The sequence below is a fragment of the Nyctereutes procyonoides genome, unplaced genomic scaffold, assembly GCF_905146905.1.
Source record: "Nyctereutes procyonoides isolate TBG_1078 unplaced genomic scaffold, NYPRO_anot_genome, whole genome shotgun sequence".
NCBI lineage: Eukaryota > Metazoa > Chordata > Mammalia > Carnivora > Canidae > Nyctereutes > Nyctereutes procyonoides.
Window position 1 is genome coordinate 7423963 of NW_026575025.1, and position 23639 is coordinate 7447601.

At 58.5% G+C, this 23639-nt stretch overlaps 1 protein-coding gene across 5 annotated transcripts in view; it reads right to left on the minus strand.

Moving 5' to 3' along the window:
- Positions 1-23639, minus strand: part of ANO1 (anoctamin 1) — a 157800-nt gene that overhangs the window by 30587 nt on the left and 103574 nt on the right. For all 5 annotated transcript variants that reach the window (XM_055310362.1, XM_055310346.1, XM_055310354.1 and 2 more), the window contains 5 exons: positions 23177-23232; positions 19702-19743; positions 14672-14736; positions 13891-14025; positions 10026-10186 (listed from right to left, as the gene is read on the minus strand). In XM_055310362.1, coding sequence (XP_055166337.1) covers positions 10026-10186; positions 13891-14025; positions 14672-14736; positions 19702-19743; positions 23177-23232 — 459 coding nt within the window. The remainder of the gene's footprint in view (positions 1-10025; positions 10187-13890; positions 14026-14671; positions 14737-19701; positions 19744-23176; positions 23233-23639) is intronic.

Here is a 23639-nt window from a genome sequence, read left to right on the forward strand (position 1 = left end):
ACAGCAACCTCTCTAGGTCTTTCGAATGGGGATGACTTAATCCAGGGCACTGGCCAGGCAGACAGCGGGGGAGAGAAGACAAGCAGGGGATAGTGAGAGTGGATGGAGAGCGGGCAGGGATTGGGGACAAGGGGAGGCCGTGCTGCTGTGGAGCCAGAAGCAGCCAGAGTCAGGTCACAGAGGGAGGGCCTTCCTGTGGGTGTCAGAGCCGCCTCCGCCAGCCAGCGACACTGGGGAGGCAGGGGGAAGTAGGGAGAGGTACCCGGGCCCTCCCTTCAGCTGCCCTCTGACCTCCCATGGGCAGGACCCACAGGGAATCGGGAAAGCACTGGGCTGAGGAGGCAGCCCCATGGGATGCAAATGCGCACTCAGCAGACACTGAGCAGCATCGTGGGGAGCACGGCAGGGGAGTGGGGGCCAGATGCCTGCAGGGAGCAGGCCTGGCCAACGAGGAGGACACAAGGGGCTTTCCTCTGCCTCTTCCCACACGTCCTCCAGCCTCTGCAGTGGAGGAGGTCCGGCCTGCCTCACACCCATGACACCTGTTCTGAAAGGCACCTTGCCTCTTCTCTCTGTCCTGGTGCTGAGCAGGAGTGGGACAATGCAGGAGCGCTGATGCTCACACCGAGGGCTCCATCCAGGCTTTCTGTGTCCTCCCCATTGCCGGTTGGTCCATCTCCACCACCACCTCCCCGGCCACCAGCCCTCCCCTCCCCTGGCCACAGTGTCATAACACAACTGGTAAGGAGGACATGTAAGGAGGACTCTCTGTGTATGTAGGGGATTCACGGTTGCCGGTAACCCGACCCTTGCCGCGATGCTATTTCCGTTCATGGATTTACAAGCGACCCCAGAGACGCAGAGGGTTGAACGCCAGGCCCAAGGTCAACTGCAGGTTCACAGCAGGACTGGGATTTGAATCTAATTCCATTTGACCCCAGAGTCTATACTTAACCATCCTACCTGACTGGTCCTCTGTTTGGACACCTGATATTCTTTAAGTCATAATAAGTAGCCTGATTATTAGAGCAAACCTGTATTGCCATTTTATGGACCAGGAGATGAGGGCTCAGAGAGCTTAACTACTTTGTCCAAGGTCGTACAGCTAGGCAGCCGGTACTTGACCCCAGGCACTCTAGCTTAGGACCTGTGCTGTGAGATCTTAAGACAGATATGAGGACCCTCTTCCAGAGGTCCCTGTGCCCAGGACCAAGGCTGGAGCCTGGTGGCCAGGGGTGGCAGTGGTATATAGTTAAGCCTTGGTGGGCTTGGTTATGTTGAAGAAATAAAGACATGTTCTATAGAATAATTACTTTTCAGCTTCTTTAAAATTTGGAAGCATTGGCACCAAAAGGCTGGAGCCAAGGTGAGACCATCCGTTTGTCAAAGTTCAGGTGTACCTTCTCCTCTTGGCCACAGACCTTGCCACTCCCCGGTGCTGGACCCCGTGGCAGAATTTGCACACCTGCCCTGAAGCAAAGGGGTACAGGTGCGGAGCTCAGGCTTGACTGGCAGGAGGGGTGACGTGAAGGCTCACACAGAGCCCAGGGGGCAGGCCCAGCCTCTCAGCTCAAAAGGCATTGTTAGAAGGGGGCCGGGTAACGGCAGGAAGAAGCCCGAGTGTCTGTCCTCCCCAACTGTGCTCCTGCGCCCCCACCCCCATCCCAACCTCGTGGACAGTGGAGGGTCCTGCCGGGTTCCCCCGCTCCCCGGGGAGGTCTTGCCAGCGTACTGCTTCCGCACGCCCCACCTCTTTCCACCCCGCCCTCAGGCCCTCCAGGCAGGGATAACACACTCCTTTTTACAGATGCATAAAGTGAGGCTCTGAGCAATCTTGTGATCGGTTAACAGGTGGCAGAAACCTGGACTGGGAACTTCTGATGCCAAGATTGGCCAGGGCTGGGGCTGGGGCCGGAGTGTGGGGGTGGCTTCGCACCTGTCTGAGGGCAAGCTGTGTGCCGAGCCTGGTCAGTGTCCAAAATAAGTGGCCTCAGTGACCACACAGGGGGCCCAAGAGACAAGACCAGGTCCCCGAAATCCAGAGCCCCGAGGGCAGCAGAGCACAAAGACACAGACAACCCAAGAGGGAGTCCCGGGCAGGGTGGCAGCAGGGGGCTGCGCTATAATTCATCTTTCTTTAAACATCTGCCATAATGATACACTGTTAGATAAACATTCTTGCAGGGCAGCCCAGAGGCAGCAGGTGAGCGCAGGGCCTGGTCTGCCCTGGACCACAACCAGCTGGGAGCCTGGCGCATCACTGCCCGCTCTGCCCCTGCAGCCCCAGCCCCCCACCCCCCATCTACTCATCTTCCGACCTGGCTCATGAGGAAGGAGCCCCACTGTGTCTGGCTAAGAGGCTGACCATGGGATAAAAGGCCACACTTGGTATGGTTCTGTTGACGTGAAATACCCAGGATGGTTATTAGTAAACCCACTGAGAAGGAAAGCAGACTGATGGTCGCCAAGGGCCGGGGACAAGAGGCAGTAGACGGGGAGCTTGCCAAAATTCAGATTCCCGGGCAGGCCAGTGGTAAGCACGCAAGGGTCTGAAGCCCTGACCTCCGGGTCGTCTGGCCTACTTTCCTCCATCCACCTCTTGTCTCATCTCAGCACACCCCGCCTGCTCCCGAGGCCGAGCCGACCCCGGACCCCTGGGGGCAGGCAGGGCTCAGATGCTCGCTCCACAGGCCAGGGGGCATCCTCCTTACAATGTCACCCCCAAGGGCAGAGACCGGCTTTGTGAACCTCTGGCTCCCAATGCCCCAAGCGTCTGCTAGCCGCACACCTCTCCTCCTCTGGGTGGGGACCAGAGATGCCTCCCCTGGGAGCTGCAGGACCAGCAGGAGCTCTCTGAGCCCGCAGCAGAGACGGGGCTCCAGCATGAAGGTCTCCCTGAGTCACCAGGCACCCCATTTATTTACCCGCCCCCTGAAGAGACTTAATTAACTCCCAAGTCTCTGCTGGCCATTTAATTCCAGCAATAATCACAAAGGAGCTGTGTCTACACCCCCATCTGGCTCGGGGTGCTTGGCTGGGCATAGCCCTGGAGGGGTTTCAACCACACCTCCACCATTTCATTAAGATGGGGGCCACCCTCCTGCAGCTTCTTGCAGCCGGACTCAAACCAAATAACCTCCTTTGTTCTGCGTGGAACTGACAAGCAGTTAAAACCCCATTATTATGCCATAATTTCAGAAAATTGATCCTAGCAAATAGCTAAATGGGGCTCAAAGTTGCTTTGTGTGACACCTTCTTGGAGGCTTTGAAATGTCATAAATCCCAGGCGGCAGCAAGCTGGCGTCTCTAGGACCGGTGCTTCAGCGCCTGGGCCAGCGGGCCCCACTGTGGAGGGGACGGCGACACGGCCGGCTCCTGCTGCGGGCAGCGGCAGGTCCGGGATCTGTCATCGAGCCAGCAGAAATGTTAGCAGCTGGAGGACAGGAGAAGAAAGGACACGGGGAAGCAGACACACCAATGGGAAGACGAGCCCCTGGAGGGCAACAAACAAATAATTGAATAAGGGATTTAAAAGGGAACTAACCTCGAGGTCTCTGCTAATTACGCTAGACAGTGATTGTGCAGGCAGCGGGGGGGGGGGGGGGACGGGACTGAGGGGGGCGTCCCGCTCCCTCCACCTCTGGCTGGGGCTGACGGCACCACCACCTCCCAAGCCCGCAGGCTCTTTCCTGTTACTTCTGTCTTGATTTATAATAAGCTCCTTTCTTCCTAAAGTGAGTGCTTCCCAGGAGTGGTGTGGCTTTTTTGTTATCTTTTCCCCCCAAATGAGAGCATGCAGACCGAATGCACTTGACAGACGGGCACGTTGCTGTGTCCCGTGGTGGAGGTGGAGGTGAAGCTGAAGGGGCGTGTGTGTGTGTGTGTGTGTGTGTGTGTGTGTGTGTACAGGGGAGAGGCAACCAGCAGAAGCACAGATTTGCCCCCTTCCCTACAACCTGCAGGGAGGGAATCACGTTTTGCTCTCAAGGATGGGGAGCTGGTAAGGGCTGGCCAACACCGTTGAGGCCATTACGTGGCCCTGCTCTGCACACAGAAGGTGCTCGAAAGAAGTGTGAACCCAGCACGCTGGCTGCCCTGAGCAGGTGCCCAGAATCGGATGAGATCGCTCGGTCCTGGCCGGCTGAGCGGCCTCCCTGCCTGCCCACCCCTCACGGCCGCCTCTGGGAGACCCTCTGCTCCCCCAGGAGGGCACAGGACGGAGCCTGGAGCAGGTCTGCATGGAGACAGGTGACCGGGCACTGGTTTAGAGCTGCAGAGCCAACGGGCCTGGCGGGGCGTGTTATGTCCGTTAGAGCCGTTAGCTGTGTGATCTTGGGCAGACCGCTCCCTCTCTGGGCTGCGGTGTCCTCATCCGAGGATAACAACTGACCCTCCCTCCAGGGCTCCTGGGTCACCACTGAGGTCACTGTATGCAGGGCTCCTGCCCAGGGTCTGGCACAGTCAGCCCTCAAGCCCTCAATGCAGGTTCTCAGGGGCACGGAGGCGCGTCTGGGGACACATGGGGGAGCTGTCCAGGTGAGGATAAATCTGAGGTAATCTTGTCAGGAGGAGGAAGGCCTGTGTCGAGCGGGCATGTCGGCGAAAGCAGGTTAACCACGCAGGCAGAGGGAGGAGGGACAAGTGCCCATGCCCGGGGCCGGGGAACCAGAGTGCTGGACTCCACTCTTGCCTCTGCCTCTCATCTCTGGTGTAAGCCTGGGAAAGCTGCCTCCATTTGCTCATCTGTCAAATGGGGCAATAAAGCTACCCACCTCCTATGGCAACCAGGGCATCAGTGAGTCACCCCACGCACGATGCTCAGCAGGGTGCCTGGCAGAGAGGCTAATGGAAGTGGGTCTTCTCCTCTGGATGGGGTGAAGCCACATCACGGACAGACATCCCCAAGCACAGGGTTATATTGGGCTCCAGCCTCCCAGGGTCCAGGATCTTCTCCCATATTCAATAAGCAAGTGCTCACCGAACCCACGTAGCAGTGAACACAATATGACACCTGGCACCAGGCACAGCCCCGAGGGTGTCACAAGGAATGACGAATTTGAGGCTCCCAACACCCCTCAGAGTGGCTTATATTATTACCCCCATTTTACACCTGGGGATTCAGAGAGCAGAAGCAACTTGCCTGAGGTCACACAGCTGCTAGATGACAGAGCTAAGAGATCTGAACCTGAGTCTGGCCTGGGATCTGTGGCACCATTAACCACTTCACTGCATCTTCCTGGGAGAGAGCCCACCCTGCTGGGTATCGATCGGACCCGAGCGTCAAGCTGACAGCCTGTGCAAGCTGAACTCCCCTGGGGGCTCGAATGCGCTGCCCAGTGAACCTTCCCAGCTGAGGGCAGGGACCCAGGCCTGTGCGCCCGGCCAGCAGGTGTTCCAGCTTCCGCCTGGAGCTTCCCAGGCCCAGACCAGAGAGGCAGTGGGGAGGAGAGCGCACACCAGTGCTGAGGTCTTGAGGAAGGCCAGGGAGGCTGAGAATGAGGAGCAGAGGGCGGTGGTGGGGTGGCTCGGAGGTGTTTCCTGGTGGATCCAGGGTCCAGAGAGATAAGGGTGGGCAGCGGAACCGCACATAGCTACCACCTCCCCAAGCTCTGCAGTAACCACAGCAAAGGGTCTTCCAACACAGCTGAATGCCTCCTGGAGCAGGGTGCTCACTACCTCCCTGGGTGGCTCACACAGCGCTCACCGCTGGAAATCTCTCCCTGTGCTGAGCTGGTGACCTAGGATTTTATTGATGGTCTTGTTTGGAAGACTGCCTTTGTCCACCAAGAGACGTGATGGGATTTATCATGAGGCTATGCTTATTTCTGCACATGCCTGGCTCCCACTCTGAGCAGACGTCCTGGGACACAGGCGCTGCCTCATTGCTCTGTGCCTGTACCTTGCAAGGCAGAGTCTAGCATAGTCCGTGCTCCCAAGTGCCTGTCTTTGCCAACACGAGCCTGCTGAGGCCGGTCACACACCCGTGGTGCTGGCTGGGAAGTCCCTCTCTTGGCTCCCCAGTCCTCACTGCAGAAAACAAGTGTCAAATCTTCCCAGCAGAACTCCCGTGTTCCCCAAATCCCACAGATGAACCTCCAAATGTAAAAATCTGTAAAAGACCTGCTATTGTTTTAAAGGTAAGGCAAGCCTAAGGGAGGCAGGGGTTTTTTTGTGCACTGTGCAAAACCTGCAGACCGGCTCAGGGCCAGGCAAGCGTGGGGTGGGCACCCGAGGGAGGGTCCTCCAGCAAGGGTGCTGTGTCCAGCCACCTCCCTCGCTGCACCCTCATCCTGGGGTAACCATCCTGTCTTGTGGGGTCCTCAGGGTGAGAACTACAGGGAGACTGTGGGGTTTTATGCATTTAGGTCCAGGCTGTTTGCTCCAACAAGTGGGACAGATGAGCCCAGAGCCCCAGCCTAGTCGGGAGGCAGGGCTGGGCTGGGTCGGGGCAGGAGCTTCTGGGAGCTGGGGTGGGGACATAGTCCTGGATACTCTCTATGATCCGAGTGTGCGCAGGCTGTGGGCGCTCAGAGCCATTCTGAGCATGGGGGGAGAAGGACAAGACTGGCCAGCCTCCTCCTGACAGCTGGGGGGTCACGGACCCGCCTTTCTGAGGCTCGGGCATAACCCGCATCTGCACGGGGATGACGATGGCCCAAGAAGGAAGTGCAGTGCCCCACGCACGTCCCGTGTGTGTTTCTGCAGGTGACGAAGAGGGTGCTCGTACTTCTGAGATGAAGCCTGCGATGGCCAGAAGCCAATGGAGCTCTCAGGGCTCCTGCAGCAAGAGCTGGCCTGGCGCCTGGCGCGGAACGCTTGCAACTGACGTCTTTCAGCTGAAAGCTCGGGATCCCAGCCTGTGCCCCATTCCCGGCCTCCCTTGGCCTCTCACCGCAGCGAGGAAGTGGCCCACAGCGGTGCCTTGCACCTCTGTACCTGTGACTTATGTTCTGTCCCCAGGAGGACGTGTGTGTGCGGGGACTCAGTGGGCCAGTTTCCTCCCCGCCCTGAGGCTACAGCCGGACAGGCAGGACCCCTGAGGCTGATGCCCCATTCGTCGTGGGGTGGGGGCTGCAACTGTACCCCACGTGCTTCACACGAAGCTGGCCCAGCCATGTCTGCCACCTTCTCCTCAACCCCGGGAAAGGCCTGCAGGAGAGCGGAAACAAAGCACCCAAGTCCTTTGCCATGACCGATGTGTCTTTCTCTGTTGGGGAAACCTTTGGAAAGATAATCACCTGGGGCTTGGGGGCTGGGTTCCTTTTAGGGTTTCCCATGGGGAATGTGGGGATGGGTGGGACAAATCTGGGGAGCCCGGGGCTGGGGAGGGGATGACAAGGTCCCCTGACTGCCGCTCTGGTCCTTCCCATGGGCCCCCTTCCCCGACTGGCCACACTGTGGCCCATGGGGATAACTTGGCTTCTCACCATTGGCCCAAGCACCTGCCAAGGAGCTCCCTCTGGCCTTGAGGAAGAGCCCTGGCCACTGTCCCTGCTGGAGCTGGGTCAGCCCTCCTTCCACTTCTTCCCAAGCTGCTCCTTACATTTGCTGTCTTTGACTCAAGGATAAGACACAAAAACACCTTCAATACTGCAGGCCAACTGGCTCTTGATTCCTCAGTGAGAACACTGAGCTCTTTACAGCAGGCCCTTGCTGGGACTCTGGGATTCCCCCTGCACCCTTCCCCTTGCTCTCTGCCCCCAGAGGCTCCCTCACCAGGCCCTGCACCCCTACCACCAGGCCTTTGCACATGCTGCTCCTGCTTGAATACTGGATTGTAATCTTCCAAGGACAGCAGACACATCAGTTTTGCCTCCTGGCTTCCCCAAACACAGGCACCTCATAAAACTGATCAACCCTCCTCCAGCCAGGCACTGTCACGAACATCTCTACTTCTCACATCACCCCACGTGTAGGCAGTGCCACCGTGGGTGTGATGATGGCACAGGACCCCTAGTGAGTCAGCCACATGCTCAGCTTGGTGGACGCTCTGCGGCCAGCACCTCTGATCCCTGCCATGATGCTTCACAGACGAGGAGGCTGACATTTCCAGGGACGAGGCAGGGAGGCTTCATAGCTGAAGCCTGAGTCCCAAGGGTATAAATGCCCACTGGGCGGCCTGGACAGTCAGAGGGGCACCGAACCATCTAGCAGGTCAGGTCACGGTCACCCTGTGGACTGCTGGTGGATGTTGGCTTGGCAGCCACATGGGCTCAGGGGCCCACTGGAGGGTGCTCGTGGGGAATCACCCCCACCCAAGCAGCAAGGATGGGGTCGCAGCTGAGGCTTCGGGGAGGGAGACTCCCGGGTGGGCACTCCTGCTAAGGACACCAGGCTGCGCTCTAGATCCCAGGTGGGGAGGTGGGTGCCCAGCATGGGAGGGGAGATGCTCCAGCTCACAGTTTCACCAGGACCTGTCCCAGAGCTGGCAGCCGCTGCCAGTCACCCCCCACTCAGCTTCCAGCGAGTGTGGACATGTGACCGAGGAGCCAGCCTGGCTGCTCAGCCCTCCCCTCCACTGCCTGTACTCTCTACCTCCAGACCTCAGGCTCAGCCAACCCTGAGCCTCCCCGCTCCAGGGAGATGGGGCCAGGCAGCACCCTCGGGCCCTGGGACGCCTGCGGCTCCCCCCCTCGCTGACATGTCCCCTGCTGACACCTCGGGCTGAACAGACTCGCTTGGGTGGGGAGGGAGGCTGCCAGTGGTGCAGGGAAGCCGGCTCTGCCTCCACGGTCCCTCCTTTCCTGCAGTGAGACTCCCCAAGCTGCCAGCCTCCCTGGGGCGGCTGCCGAGGTGAGAAGCTCAGGTCCCAGCCTCGAGGATTCCGAGATTCTGAAAAATTCTCCCCAGTCGAGGGCTTTGGCATGTCACTGACGACCCACTGCACTCAGCAATGGAGCGCCTGAACCGAAGCCTCTGTGACTGGCTCCTGAGCCCGCCGCCACTGCCCCTGGCACACCCACCGTGCACGGGGACGATGCTGAGTGTGCAGAGCCAGGCCCAGGCCCCTCGGCAGCAAAGTGAGGCTCCATGAGGTGCCAGTCCAGCTGCTGCCCGGCCCCTCTGTTTCTACACTGAGTCCCCGCACCGCACATGCCCAGCACCTCTGCCCTCGACATCTTCAGAACATGCTGGAGGAGCTCACACCTCTTCCAGGAAGGCTGTCCTGACTTCCTCCTGCAGGCATCTTGGCCTCTCTGTGTCCAGCTCCATCTCCTCTAGATGGGAGTCTCTGGAGGCAAGGATCGGACTCTGGCATCCAGGGGACAGCTCAGCACGCTGCCGCTGGGGGGCCGAACCCCGAATCCTCCCCTGGCAAAGCTCTAACAGGGCTACAGAGGAGGGAACGGACCACTCTGATCATCAAAAAACACCTGTAGAAATGCATATAGCCACCTCCATCATCGGCCTCCCAGGCCCCCAGAGTCTGAGTCAGGTACAGAAGTAGGGAAGCATCCCCAGAGGAGGAGCTGGGTGCCTTGGACTTGGGGCAGCAGTGGAGTCTAGGGTTTAAGGGTATGGGCTCTGGAAACCGCATGTTTGATCCTGGTCTTGGACACCCAGGAGCCAAGTGACTCTGGGAAACTCACATCAACTATCTCTGGGCCTCCACGTCCTTCCCCGTAAAGTGGGCATGTGGAGCCTGCAGGGGGGCTGTGCAGACCCAATGAGAGATGTGCCCCAGGGCCTTCCCAGCACCTCCAGGCCCTCTCGGCGCTCAAGCAGCTGCCTTCCTGGGCAATGATCCTTGTCGCAGGAAAGAGGGCCCATTTCTCAGAGCAAAGCACCCTTCTCTGCTGTTCATAAGACGTGGGTCAGAAGGACCAGTCTGCATCTGGGACACAGCACAGACCTGCTCACCTGCAGACACAACAGGGCGTCCTTTCCCCCGACCCTCCCTCCCGCGTTCATTCCTAGTGAATGCTGCTGCCTGTGCAAAATCTCAAGGAGGAAGGAAGGGAATGTAGGAACCCATCCAAAGTTGCTCTCTGCCCACAGACCCGGGGCAGCCGTGCTCTGCTTACCCCAGAGGGCCATGAATACGGAGAAGAAGACAGTGGCGGGGTTGTCGAAGAGGTGGCTGGCCCGGGCTGTGGCGCACGCTGAGCTCATCTTCCAGTAGCTACAGGTCTTGTCACACAGCGGGCACATGGTGATGTTGTGTCTCTGGTCACACATCTCCATGCTGCAAGACAGGGATCAGCCTGTAAGTCCCCAGGTGAGGACATGTAGGGACTCTGTGTTGGGAGCCACGCGGGGGTGGGACAGAGTGCCGGTCCTGAGCAGCGGGTTGGTGAGGTGACACCGATAAGGCACGCCGGCCAGCTGCAGCTGGTGTCCATGTCCCTTCTCTCTCCAGGACCAGCTTTGGACACAGGTGACACATGCAATCCCTTGGATCCCTGAGCTCAGAAGGTCCTGAGCTTGACTTCCTGTCTCTGTTACCACCTTAAAATTCTTAATGATTTTGAACAAGGCTCCTGCATTTTCATTTTGCATGAGGCCTGCAATTTCTGCAGCTGACTCTGGGTGTGGGCCTGTCCGGACTTGCTGAGTGCTCACTTCATGGGGGAACCTGAGGCAGCAGGACCCACAGCCTGTATGGGAGCCACCTCTAGGAGAAGCCAGGGGCCCATGGCCAGCATCCTCTCTTAGCTGGGCACTGTCCGGGCTTGTGCTAACAGCAGGTGCTGTCTAGGTGCTCATGCTGTAAGGACCCGGAGGGTAGCAAGAGGAACAGGTGAAGCCATAGACACGTTGTGCCCCTCCCGTGTCCCTGCACATCTCAGGCACTGTGCAGACTGCTGTTCATATAGGCTCAGTCGTCCTGGCAGGGATGCCATGGGGCAGCTGGCCTTGGGTGAGGCCCGGGCATCTGCCTCAGGGGACGCTTGGGATGCACAGAGGAGACAGGTAGCTGGGTTGGAAGGAAAGCACTGACGGGCAGTCCAGGCAAGGGACACCACTGTGCAGGGCTCGATCAGGAGCCAAGGGGTGCCTGGCTGGGATGGTGGGTCCCGTTCAACACAGGTTGTTAGCCTGCTGGGCAAACATAAAGTCTGGGGCCAGAGCCCAGCTGCTGCAGAGAGACGAGAGGGGGGCTGTACGATGCCCGGTGGCTTCCCTCCTCCACCAGCACCCTGGCACGCAGGCCCTCTCTTGTTGATACTCAAAGATACCAACACTCAAAGGCCATCAGCTGTGTGAGCAGGAGCCTGCAAGAGCATCCACCTGGCCCAGACCAGCTTTGGGGGCTACTATGACCCCATATTCATCAATGAAGAAATAAGCCCAGAGAGGGGAAGTAACGTGCTTAGGGTCATACAGCAGAGTGGGGACTGGGCCCTGTTCTCTATCTGTAAAGCCCAAGCCCTGCATGGCTCTCACACTGCTCCTGGGTCCTTCTGTGGCTATTCCTGCCCTCTGTGCCCCTGGCCAGGCCCCTGAGCCTCAGACTCAGTTTCTCCTTCTGGAAAGGGACCAGAGTAAGGCCCTCCCAGCTTTGGCCTGCCCTGAACTTCCTCCTCTCTGCTGACTTGGACAAGACACCGAACTATAATAGACACAAGGCAGGAGTGCTCGTTCCCAGGGGCTGAAGCAGGGGGTGTTTTTGTTCCTTATTTCTGGATGCACGGTGAACTTACACACACAATCAGACCTGGCCCATAGCAGAACACCTGCTGAAAGGCTCTCGGGGACCCCCATGCCAGCGCGGTGGGCATTCGGGCTCACTTCTCAGTTACGCTGTGAAAACACTGTGTACATGCGTGTGTACCAGGCACTGTGTCAGGCATGGAGATGGAAAGATGATCATGGTGAGGAGGCTGCTGCCTTGGAGCGCCTGGGGAAGTAAGCGTGCATGTGCATGCGTGTGGGAGTGTGTGCATGTGTGGAAGAGGGGCCGGCACACACGGGTGGGGGGCCAGCCAGCTCTGGGTTCAGCGCTGGGCTCTACCCTGTGTGATCTGTGCGGCTTAGGGCAGGTCATACAGACTCCTCGGGCCTCTGTTTGCTCATCTGTAGAATGGGGGTGCTGGGAATGAAGAACATCCATGCTGTCGGGAGGATTTAACCAAGGAACACACAGGAAGCCCCCAGAACAGTGGTGCTCACCGTTACTATCCCGGGGGTAACCGAGCACAGCTGCTATGGGGCAGGGGGAGGTGCTGACAAAAGCCCCCACTGTCGCTGGGCCTCCTGGGGCCCTGGTGACCTGGCCAGGGTGTGTGTGTGCAGGGCCCAGAGCCCAGAGGGGGCGGGGGCCAGGCCCTGCAGCTCTGCCTGCTGGGGGTACTGCCCGCCGCCCAGCCCTCCTCCCCGTTGGCATAAACAAGGCTAGCCAGACAAAAAGCCTTTTTCGGCTGGTTTGACACCCTCCGCCTCGCCCTTCACGACCCACAGCCAAAATAAAGACAAGGAACGGGAAGGTCTGCTGTGGAGGGGATGGGCAGGGCGGGGGTGGCCAGCCGCTGGCTTCCCTGCAGACCCGGTGGATCAGACTCCAAAGGGGACGCACACCTCCCACTTCGACCAAGGCACCAACGAGGCAGCGGCCGAGGTGGTCTGCATCCCTGGCCGTGTGTCGGGAGGTGGCGACGGCCTGGCCTAGGGGACCTCGAAGCCCTGGTTGGGGAGGGCAGGCCTGCCCGGGCAGAGCCTCCTGGCTGAGGCCCCGCTGGCTGCGTGGAGCCTCCAGGGAAGGGAGGCTGGAGGGCCGGTGAAGCCCCCAGGGGCCCTGCCATGGGCCATGTCCCTTGGGGCTTTGGAGCTGAAGACCCATCACACCTATAGCCACCGTCCGACCCAAGCGCCACGGCCTCATGTCACATTAGCCAACAGAGGGACAGGCGTCCTCCGGCCTGTCTATGCCCAAAATAGCCCTGGAGGGGACGGAAGCCAGATTCCTTTGACGTTTTGATCCTGGGTGGGTGGAATATTTTAGGTGTTACTCATGCATCAAAGCATCATTTACACAAAAATTTGCCGGATATGGCCCTTCTGTGCTGCTGAGCCATAATGAGCCAGTCTCTTGGCCAGGTAAGGGACCCGTTTGATCTTTACAGACTGGAACCACAGATGAATTTTCCAAGCCACAGCTCTGCTTTGGAGACGCTGGGCTGAGTTGTAAGAAATACAATGGGACTGAAGTCCTCGGACTTGGTCCCTGAGAGATCCACGCGCCTGGAAGGCAGGGCCTGTCAGCAGGGTCCCTGATGGAGGTGGGGGGGCTGTCGCGCTGGACACACCATGCAGTTGCCTCTGGTTCAGGGCTCGGGCTCGGGCACACAGCTGGGAGACAGGACACTCCCCTGCACACGGGGGACCGTGGCCCCCGGCCTCCCACCACTTGACTCATGTTCTGGCTGCCACTTTGGGAGAACCACACCCCAGCACAAGGCCAGGCCGTCTGGGGGCCCCCGGCCTTCCTCCAGGAGCTCCCCATGCCTGACGTAACCTGTGGTGAGCAGCAGCAGGAGAGTCAGTTCTGTCCCTGCAAAACCTCCTGGGCCCCCCACCCTTCCCCAGGGATGAGGGAAGCCAGCCCTGAGATGGGGACCCAGGGGGCTGAGTCCACGCAGGGACCTGGGCAGAGCCCTTTGTCTCATTGCCTGGGCTCACTAGGAAGCAGCACATTTCCCTGTCACTTAACTAAAACCTCTTAAAAGAGGGCAAAAAAACCTTCCAAGAAGGAAAAGCAGTTGGATGGTTATTTCACATCTTCCCCCAGATGAGAGAGAGTCTCCGGGGGCATCTGTGCTCAGAAAGGCCCCCACACTCTCCTGGGGGCCTGGGGGTTGCTGGGGGCCCAGCATAGGGACACAGGGCCCGCAGGGGGGAATGCAGCTTCTCCGAGAGCAGAGCGTGTGTGCAAGAGGGATGTGTGCCTACCTGGGGATGTTGTCATCGACGGTGGCGCATCCGTACAGGAAGACGATGATGCCGACCACAGACGCAGGGATGAGCATTTGGGTGTACACACCCAGCCAGGCGAAGTATAGACCAATCTTCTCCCCAAAGTACTTCCTGCACCACAGGCCAAAGCCAAAAAGAGACAAGCTGATGCTCACTGCACACCAGTGTGGGAAGCACAGCAACCCCTGCCCAGCAAGGAACAGCTCCAACAGGGCCCAGGGTTCTTCAGAGCAGGGCTCAGAAGGAGTGGGTGGGGGCTCTGGGCCCTGCCGGCAGGTGCGGGGTGCCCCTGTCCTCGGCGCCCTTGGGAAGGTGGGCCATCCCGTGTGTGAAATGCAGGCTGGGGGTGTGGAGGGCTCCGTCCCAAACCCCACTCAGCGTAGGAGTGGGAAAGAACTCTGGCCTGGAGGTGCCATGAGAATCAACCCTCCTCACATTACATGCCTCTGGTGCCTTCAGGAGCTTAATAATTTTCATGGGCTGGACTTGGGTTTACAAGTCCCTACAGGACACACATCTGCTCCTCTTCCTGCCCCTGGAGAGAGGACAGGTTTCTCCTTCCTCTCAAGCCGCATCGGCCACCCAGAGCCCTTTCTCCAGCAAATCTATGGGTGACCAGGGCTCCTCAACCTCAGACAGGTTCCCAGGTGCCGAGTATTCAGTGAGGTCAAAACCAACAGACGCCAAACCAGGGACTTGCCTCCCACAGCCTTTGAGCAGCCAGGCCCACTCCCTCTTACCTGGCGTCCCCTCTTACCTGACCAGATCGATGGGCTGGTACTTATAGAAGACCCCGTAGCTCGCCCACTCTTGGTACAGGAGCTGGGGGAGAGCAAGCGGTAAGAGCTCGTGAAGATGGGGCTGTGCCTCCCAGGGCTGGTGTGGTCAGCTCCCGGCTACAGCACCCATTCAGTCAACGAACACTTCTTGAGAGCCGGCCATGTGCCTGGTACCGTGCTGGGCACTGGGCTTTCAGAGGTGAGCATGGTGACACGGCCCGGAGCTCCGGGGCTCCCACCCTGCCTGGCAGGACAAACCCACATGAAACTTTCAGCTCCAGTAAGGGTCTCAAAGAACCCACCCACGGGGCAGCTGAGCTGGGGCTAGAGGCCGGCGGAAGGCTCCCTGAGCAAGAACGGGCTACATGGGACAGAAGCTTTTGGAATCATTATGGAAGCCCCACTCTTCATGATCTGATCTGGAATTGATCTAAAATGGCCTGACTCTGTGAGACTTTTCCACTTAGGGATCCCGGTTGTCCCTGTCAGACGCCATGGCATTCTTTGTAAAGGACAGAGACCACCAGGCTCTGCAGCAGAGAATTACCAGGGGCAAGAATTTTAAAAGCTCTCATGGGGTGCAAAGAGAGCTTGACGTTTCTCTCCTGAGATGGGCTGTCTGATTAACACGGCTTAGTGAAATAAATGAAGTCGACACACACCCCATTACCCCCCAGGCTCTGGGCAGGGATGGTAATGAGCCTGATGGATGGAAAGCCTTGTATGAACATGCAGAGAGTAGTATCCTAAGTAAGATGGCACGTTGGGATTGGGGGTGTTAAAAAAGAAACCCCACCCGTGTGGGTTGCTGGTGCTTTAACAGCCTTAACTCAAAGCCTAAGCCACACAGCTAGGACCCCCTGTGCCTGGCCACCTGGCCCTGCTGGCATCAGACTGGGAATGGGTGGGAGGCAGGTGAGAGAAGGCCCCACGGGCTCCCTGGGCTTTCTGTGTCCTGCAGCCTGCCTTGCATCCTCTTCTTTTCTCTTAACACTTAAACTTAAAACTTGGGGTGGGGTGGGAGGGGCATCTCCTATACTCATGTTCTGCTCTGGCCCCCTGATAACACACTGTTTTGTATCATCACCCCAAATGATCTACACTCTGGACTGAATGTGTGTATCCCCCCAGAATTCATCACCATGAAGTCCTAATCCTAATGGGACTGTATTTGGAGACGGGGTCTTTGCAGACACAATTACAGCTGAATGAAGATGCATAGGTGAGGTTTGGACCTGACAGGACAGGGGTCCTTATAAAATGAGAGATGCTAGCGCTTCTTTTCCACGTATCCACGGAGGACCCTGCAAGAAGGTGAGAAGGAAGCCGTCTGCAAGCCAGGGAGAGGGCCCTTCCCTGAACGCAACCCTGCTGACCCATAGATTTCCAACCTCCAGAAGCGGGAGACAATGAATGTCTGAGGCTTAAGCCCTGGCCTGCGTCTTCTGTTGCAGCAGCCTGCGCTGACGGATGCACCTGCCCCCCACCTCTCCACGGTCCGGAGCCGATGGCGTGGCATTATGTGCACACAGAGATCTTTACATAATTCTCTGAAAATTAACAAGAGGCTCACCGGGAGGGGTCCTGCTTTCGCAGACCAGGCTGTCAGCTCTGAGAAATAACACGCAGGAAAACACAAGTGCTGTGCTTCCTTAAAAGTCAACACACGTGTCTTCAGCAAAGGAGGGAAGCGTTAGAGAAGCAAAACACATCCTTAGGAGAGTGTAAGTGTACCTTGCTATCGGGAGCCTGGGTGTTCCCTGCTCTGATCGCGGTAAGAGGAGTTCTCTAGGTTTTAGGTCCTTCTGCAAGCGCTACGATAGGATTACTGAGCAAGGCCCACATCCTGAAGGATGAACAGCAAGGCTGGCTGCTGGTAGGTGGCCTCCGCGGCCTCCTGAGGAAGCAGGGAGCATGCCCCCCGCCCCGCCCCGTCTTGGAGGAGACAATCAGGAGTTCAAGGTGCCACTCCTGTGCAGGGATGTGGGCTCTGCTGGGCCTCCAGTGGGGGTCCTGGGTGGGGTCTGGTCAGGCCCCCTGCCTCTGAGCCCTGCCGGGCATTCAGGGCAGACCCTTCCCTCTGAGCCCGTGGCTTCCATTACTCTGGTGGAAGCTGTCCCTCCTCCCAGGTCCAAGGGTGGGTCCCCAGGGCTCATGCCCTTGAGAAAGCCACAGAGCTGGAGCTCGCCACATCTCGTCAGGCCTGGTTATGCAGAGGACAATGAAAAGCCCCCCTCCCCGTCCCGTTTCACTCTGTAAGCGGCAAGCTTTGATGAGCATGCACAGCACCTCTGGAAAAGCAGAGCAGCCATTGCTGACCTGGGCAGCTTCCTCCCCGCTGCTGAAATCAAGCTGCTGGTGCAGACCACACACAGGCTGGGAGGCGCACCAGAGGTGGGGGCAGAGGAGGGAGGAGGGAGGGAAAGAGACAGAGGCAGTGCCGGGGGATGGAAGGCCCCCTCAAAGGCACAGCCACGTCACACTGGTCCCTGTGTTCCCAGGCCTGTGGCGGGCCGGCCACCATTCACAGGGGAGATGTGACAGCTGGGGGTACACCCTGGCTTTCTACACAACTGCTTTACATCCGTGGAAGGTTCCTCCTGCCAAGAAGGAAACATCAATCACCCTGCAGCTGGCAGTGTAAAGAAATCAAACTTAAGATTTCCCTGTTACGGTTGGCAGAGCTCCGAGGGTGCACCTCAGCCTCGCAAGCAGGGTGGGAGGTGGCCAACGGGGGGCTGGTGGCTCCAGCCACAGTGACCCTGGACTGCAGAGGGGTCCACTGGGGTTTCTCTGGCCCAAAGCTCCCACCTGAGCCCACACAGCTGGGCAGGCCCACTACGGCACAGACGGCGTCATGAATTACTATGTGTGTATGTGCCCTTGCTGTCTCCCTCTGGAATGGAGGCCCAGGTTTACCTGGTCCATGTTATCCCCAGAGCCTCAAACAGGGCCCCAGTACATAACTATGGGAGGAAGGAGGGAGAGAGGAAAGGGAAGAAGTAATGACAGGTCAGGGTCCCCACAGGGAGGGAGACAATCCACATCTGGAGTAACTCCCCCGCTCCACGTCCCTGGACGATGGAATGCTCACTCCCAAGGGCCCCGAGTATCTATGACCCAAGGACCAAGCTGACTATTGTGACCAGGGCTCAGCCTTGGCCTCGGCCTGCCTCTTGCTTAAGCCTTCCCACTTATTCCCTTGTTCCTCCTGCTCAGCACAGGAAAGTGGCGTTGGCTCGGCTGCAGCCCTCTTTCCATTCTGTGACGTATGCAGGACCAGGCACTTGAGGGAACCCCACCACTGATGGGACCAATCATGGGCGAGCCATGGATTTTGTCCCTGGGAAAAACAAAATACTCAGAACCAGGTCACTTAAGACGGAGCCACATGAGAGAATGAGAAGTTCTCCAAAGCTCTGAGTTAGGACCCAAACACCTATCTGGGACGTTCCTCCTTCCTCCCCTCTCCATCTGTTCTATCTTATCCACCAACCCATTATCTACCCATCATTAAATCATCTACCCATCATCCAACCATCCACCTATTCATCCCCACCATCATCCATCTATCCAACTACTCATCCATGTGTCCATCTGTCCACCACCCATCTATCATCCATCATCCAACCATCCATCTATCCACCCATCCACCCATCATGCATCCATCCACCCATCCATTCCCACTCATCATCTATCCATCCAACTACCCATCCAACTATCCATCCATCCATCCATCCATCCAATATTCCTGGACTTCCCCCATGGACCAGGCCTGGTACACACAGCTGGGACATTAAATTCAGTGGGGCTGGGGGTGGGGGTGGTGGAGGGTGGGCAGCGTTCCAGGCAGAGGGAACGGGTGGGTCTGGATAAACCCAGAGTCATGTTTGCTGGGCCTGGAGCCCAGTGCTGCTCAGTAAGTAGCTCCTGAATAAGCAACTGAATCAGAGATAGTTTTGGCAGCAGGTGACTACTGGCTGAGTCGTCTCAGGTTAGTCAGGTGGCCAGGGAGGCAGGTGAGGAGATGGCCTCAGTGGCCTGTGACCAGGAGGACTGAATTAGGCCTGAAAGGGGGTTGCTGGTGCCCAAGGAGGAAGCATTTGTAGGTGGAGGAGGCCAGACACGTGGCCACAAAGGGATGGAAGAGGATGGACTCTGAGGCCAGAGTTGGCCCAGACAGGCCTGGGGAAGGGATGGTGCTTCTCCAGCAGGATCTATCTACGGGGGTTCTGCAAGTCGCTGGGTCTCAGATGAATGCCAGATGTTCCACTAAAAATAACCAAATATGTCATTTTCGAGCTAAATCTGATAGTATCTTCAGCTGGATTCCTGGGCGGGCAAGTTGCATCCAGTACCAAAGGTTTAAAAACACGTATGGGGGGCTGGAGGGAGGCAGGGACGGAGAACATTCCATACACAGAGGTTCCCACCCCGAGACCTGGGACAAGGCCACCATTGTGAGGTCCTCGGGGAAGCGTCTCCACCCACCGTGGAGGATGGAGGGGAAGTGGCCGCGCTGGTGGCGGGGACGCAGGGAGCCCGGGTGTGCAGAAACAGCCAGAACACAGAAGAATAAACGGTTCGCTCTGTGTCTCCAAAGCGTAACCCCAGGAACACCAGGGTCATTAGAAAGAGTTCCAGGTCAAATGAGTCTGAGAAACACCATGTTGAACCCCGTCCACAGGTCTCCCTGGCGTGTGGAGGGGCCGTGGCTCCATGTGGCTGGCCACTGCAGCGTCCACGCAGGATCAAGCCGGGTGTCCGCAGGCGTGGGTGCAGCAGGTCGATCACCCCAGGGACACACAGGTTTTGGGGCTGGCGGGGAGCACACCCTCTCCCTCACACATGCCCCGTAACCTGCCCCCATACCTCTTAGACCCAGAGAGGAACAACCTGGTGCGCCGGACTTCAGCCCGGTCCCCCAGACGGCACTGGCAGTGCTGCTGCCCACAGGCCACCTTGTAGCCCTGTGCTGCCCGCGGCCCTCCGCTCCGCATCCACTCACCTTTCTGTCGTTGAAATCCACGTTTTCACCTTCGTAGTCTCCCTGTTCAGGAGAAAGGAGAAAAGGAAAACCGTCACTGCCTGATGGAGCTGGCGAGGAGCTCAAACCCACAAGGTTTCCAAACGTAAGCACCAGCCGCACTCACGCACATAGAACCCTGGGCAGCAGGTCGCAGGCCAGGCAGGGAGGGCTGGCGGGGAGGCTCTGCAGGTGTCACGGCCCCAGCCCAGCCCCCACCCACCACCACCCCCATGGCTGGGCAGCCACCACGTCCGGGAAAGGACCCCCCTGGCTCTTCCAGAAACTGGCAGCACGAAAGACGGGGGTCCCAGGGGGCTGTTAGGATTGTTTCAATAGGGTGAATGTGCATCCCCCCTGTCAGGAGGTCCTTGAGGCTCTCCCTGCCGGCCGGTGTGTCCTTTTACTCCCAAGGGCTCCAACAGGGCAGGAAGTTTGACAGTCACTGTGCCAACACTGAGGTTCAGAGGAGCAAAGCAGCTTTTCTGGGACAGATGGCTAAACTGGTCAGACCTGGGACTTGGATCCAAGTCTTCGAATCCAGTGGAAGAGAAGGAGGGCCTAAAAGTCGGAAGTCCACCCAGTCCGGCCAACAGCTGGTACTGAGGGCCCAGTGGGAGCAGCCACAGAGAGGCCCTGTGTGGCCCCGGGGGTGGTGGCCTGGCCTGGCCAACGGCCTCGAGGATCACTGGGCACCAATAGCTCTGGGGGCCCCTGGAGTCCAGCAGGGGCATGTTCCAGCCCCCGGCTCCTTCTAGGACCCTCTGCCTCCTCCAGGCAGGAGCACTTGGCCACCAGGCCAGCCCCCTGTGCTCTCTGAATGCAGGTGCTCTGAGACCAGGGTCACTATGATTCCCCCACCCCCAGCACAACCTCTGAGGCCTTCCCGGCGAGTCTTCCCCTGGCCGGGGCAGCCACACCATTCCTGCAGTACCTGGTCTACCCGGGACCTCGAGGGTGGCAGACGCCAACCAGGAAGGAGGCTCCCAAGCTGCCAAGCGGCCCGCCGAAATGTCAGTCCTTTCCCTGTGCTCGATGCACTAATTCCAGGAAACTCCTTAGGGGCAGACTCCTACTCCACACACAGCACCCAGCACCGTGCCTCATGGATGTTCTCGGAGGACGATTAGACACAGTAAGCATGGCCATGGAAGGGGGAGGGGATGCCATGGGCCACGCACTGAGGGCAGCAAGCCCCAACGTAGGGCAGCTCAGCCATGAGATGGATGAGGACAGACTGAAAGCAAGAACCACACAGCAGGCAGCGAAGAGCTTGGTGCCAGAGCCTGGCTGTGCGACTGCACTCTGACTGCTTTGGGGCCACTTATCTTCCCGAAGGTTTGAACGTCAGCTTTGTACTGAATGGGGCAGGTACCCTTCGGCTGCAGAGGGGTAAAATTCTGCATTCTCTCTAGACGCCCAAAGGCCTGACTCTGGCTGGAAAGAATCTGGGAGTGATGCTGGCTCTGTGCTCCCCATCCCAGGCAAGCCTCTGAGGCAACTGCAGCCTCATTTTCCCTGTCGGTTGGGTGGAACCAGACCCCACACAGAGGGCCTCTGCACTGCTGTGTAAGGTTCAAGGCTGATGGTACAGGAGGAGTTTCTGGGATGTGGATCTTGGAGCTGCCTTTCCTGGGATAAACTGTTGGACACAGACAGGCCCAGTGGGTCAGGCTCCTGGAAGAATCGATTCCCCAGACAAATGTGGTGGCAGAGACCAGGATGAGGGTGCATGTGGCCCCCAGGGAAGGAAGAGGCAGTGGCACAGCCAGGGCATGGAGTAGCCTCGTGTCCACCAGGGCCGGCTCTCACCCCAGCTCCCCTACAGCGGCCGTGTGACCTGGAGGAGCCAGTTATTAGACCTCCCTGCGGCTCCGTCTACACCAGATCAGATGAGAAATAGCTCCTAGGAAACATAGCTTTTTGCCTGCAACAGGTGCTCAGAAATGTCAATTTCTCCCTTTTTCCCTTTCAAGCCTTAAAGGGCTGACTCCAAACAGGCAGGAGGCCAGAAGGGCCCTAATAGCTCAGCAGGGCTTAGCAGCTGAAAGGCCCAGTTTGGGATGGGGAGGCACCGTTTTCCTGGAGGGAGTGGGGCAGGTGAGCACCTGCTGCTGGGACCATGATGGGTGGTGACCAAGGCCCCTTTGGCCGGGACCTGTGGGGCTGAGCCCTGCCCCTGAAACATGCAGCAGGTCACCAGCCAAGGCAACTTCCTCCACACCAACCCAAATCAGTGCCGCATTCTTTGAGCACCTACAAAGTGCCCAGTGCCAGGGCTTTCATGAGACATGTGCCCAAGGAATGATGGCCAAATGGTGGTATTTTTGTGGGACAGGGAGCATCAGAAGCCAGGGGGTAGGGAGAGACCAGCCGTGCAGGTGCAGGGGTAGGGGAGAAAAGGACAGCTTTGTGTGGATACTTTGCCCTCCCTGGGGAGCAGGGGAGGAGCTGCCGGCAGAGGAGGTGGGGAAGAGCATGCAGGCAGAAGGAACAGCATGCACGAAGGTACAAAGACAGGAAGCTCCGTCAGTCGACCCCATCTCCTGCCGTGAATGATGAGGGGCAGCAGGTCAGCTGAGCATCTGACCCTGAGTCAGGGGTCCGGGGGCGGGGGATGGCCCTTTGCTCTTCTGGCGATTGGGTTTGCCCAATCCAGCCTCTTACGGGAAGCCCTCTTGCTTCCGTGTTCCCTCTGATGCCCGCTGGGAATGATCCCCCGCTCGCAGATGGGGACATGAGGCCCAGAGAGGACAGGGGCTGCCTCCACCCAGGGCCGTGGAGGAAGGGGGCCAGGACTAGACTCTGGGCTCCCTGACTCCCAGCCCCGCCCTCCACTGCTCTCTCCTGCTTCGTGGCTCCCAGTCCTTGTGGCAACACACATGTGGAAAGTTCTAGGGCCCTCTGTCCAGGGTTCCCACACTGCTCGGGCCCCACAGCGCATTCACGGTGCCCCGCTGAACCCTAGCCCCTGCTGCCATGGAGATGACAAGAGGAGAATCGTCCCTCTCCACCCCAGCCCCCAAGCCAGCGCGCGGCAGTGGCCACAGGCTATATTTGTCGGGGGATACCAGAGGGATTTGTGGATCCAGCTCAGGAAGCTGGGCCACTTGCTCTGCAGAAATAGATACAGAGCCCCGGTCACTCTGCCAGAGCGGGGGCAGGGCGGCCGGGGAGACTGGGGCAGGGGAAACATTTCCTGGACCAGCTGGCTGCAGGGCTCATGCCACCAACGCCCCTGCCTCGGTGGGCTCGTTCTGCAAGAAACGATGCCCTGGGTGTAAGTGCTCGGTCCCCACTGGCGTAGCAGGCAAGGCCTGTGTGCAGCTGACATTTACAGGAGAGCCAAAGCAGGAAGCCCAGACCTCAGGATAATTAGAGCTCCCTGGGGGTGTGGCCCGAGGGGATTTGGGGCGTCCGATGACGCAGACGCAAACCCTTTGTCAAGGTTACTCACATCGTGCAGGGGGTAGGCGGCCGAGTAAACGCCGTTGGCCAGCAGGCTTGTGATACCTTAAAAATAAAGGCAGAGAGAGGATTACGGACCCAGGTACGTCTCCCGCCGCTCTCTTTGCAAACAGAGCAGTCCCAGGACTGTCTCAGTCGCCGAGAATTTTCTCAAAGCCAGCTGGCTGCACAGAGCCAGGCCACTTTTCTGGTGTTTCCTCCCCGGGTTCAACTAGGAGACGGTAAAAACATGCTCTATCGGCAGAATTAGGAAGACACAGAGGAAACCCCAAGAGACAGCTACGCCTGGGAGGAAGAAGGTACCCCCGAACCTGCAATTCACCAACTACCCACACCTGCTGGAGGGCAAGCCTACAGATGAGAAAGGTGGATTTTAAGTGGTTAGAAAAGCTGAATCACGAGAAAAATACGGATGGGAAAATTGATGGTGTTGGAAAACACACATACAATTT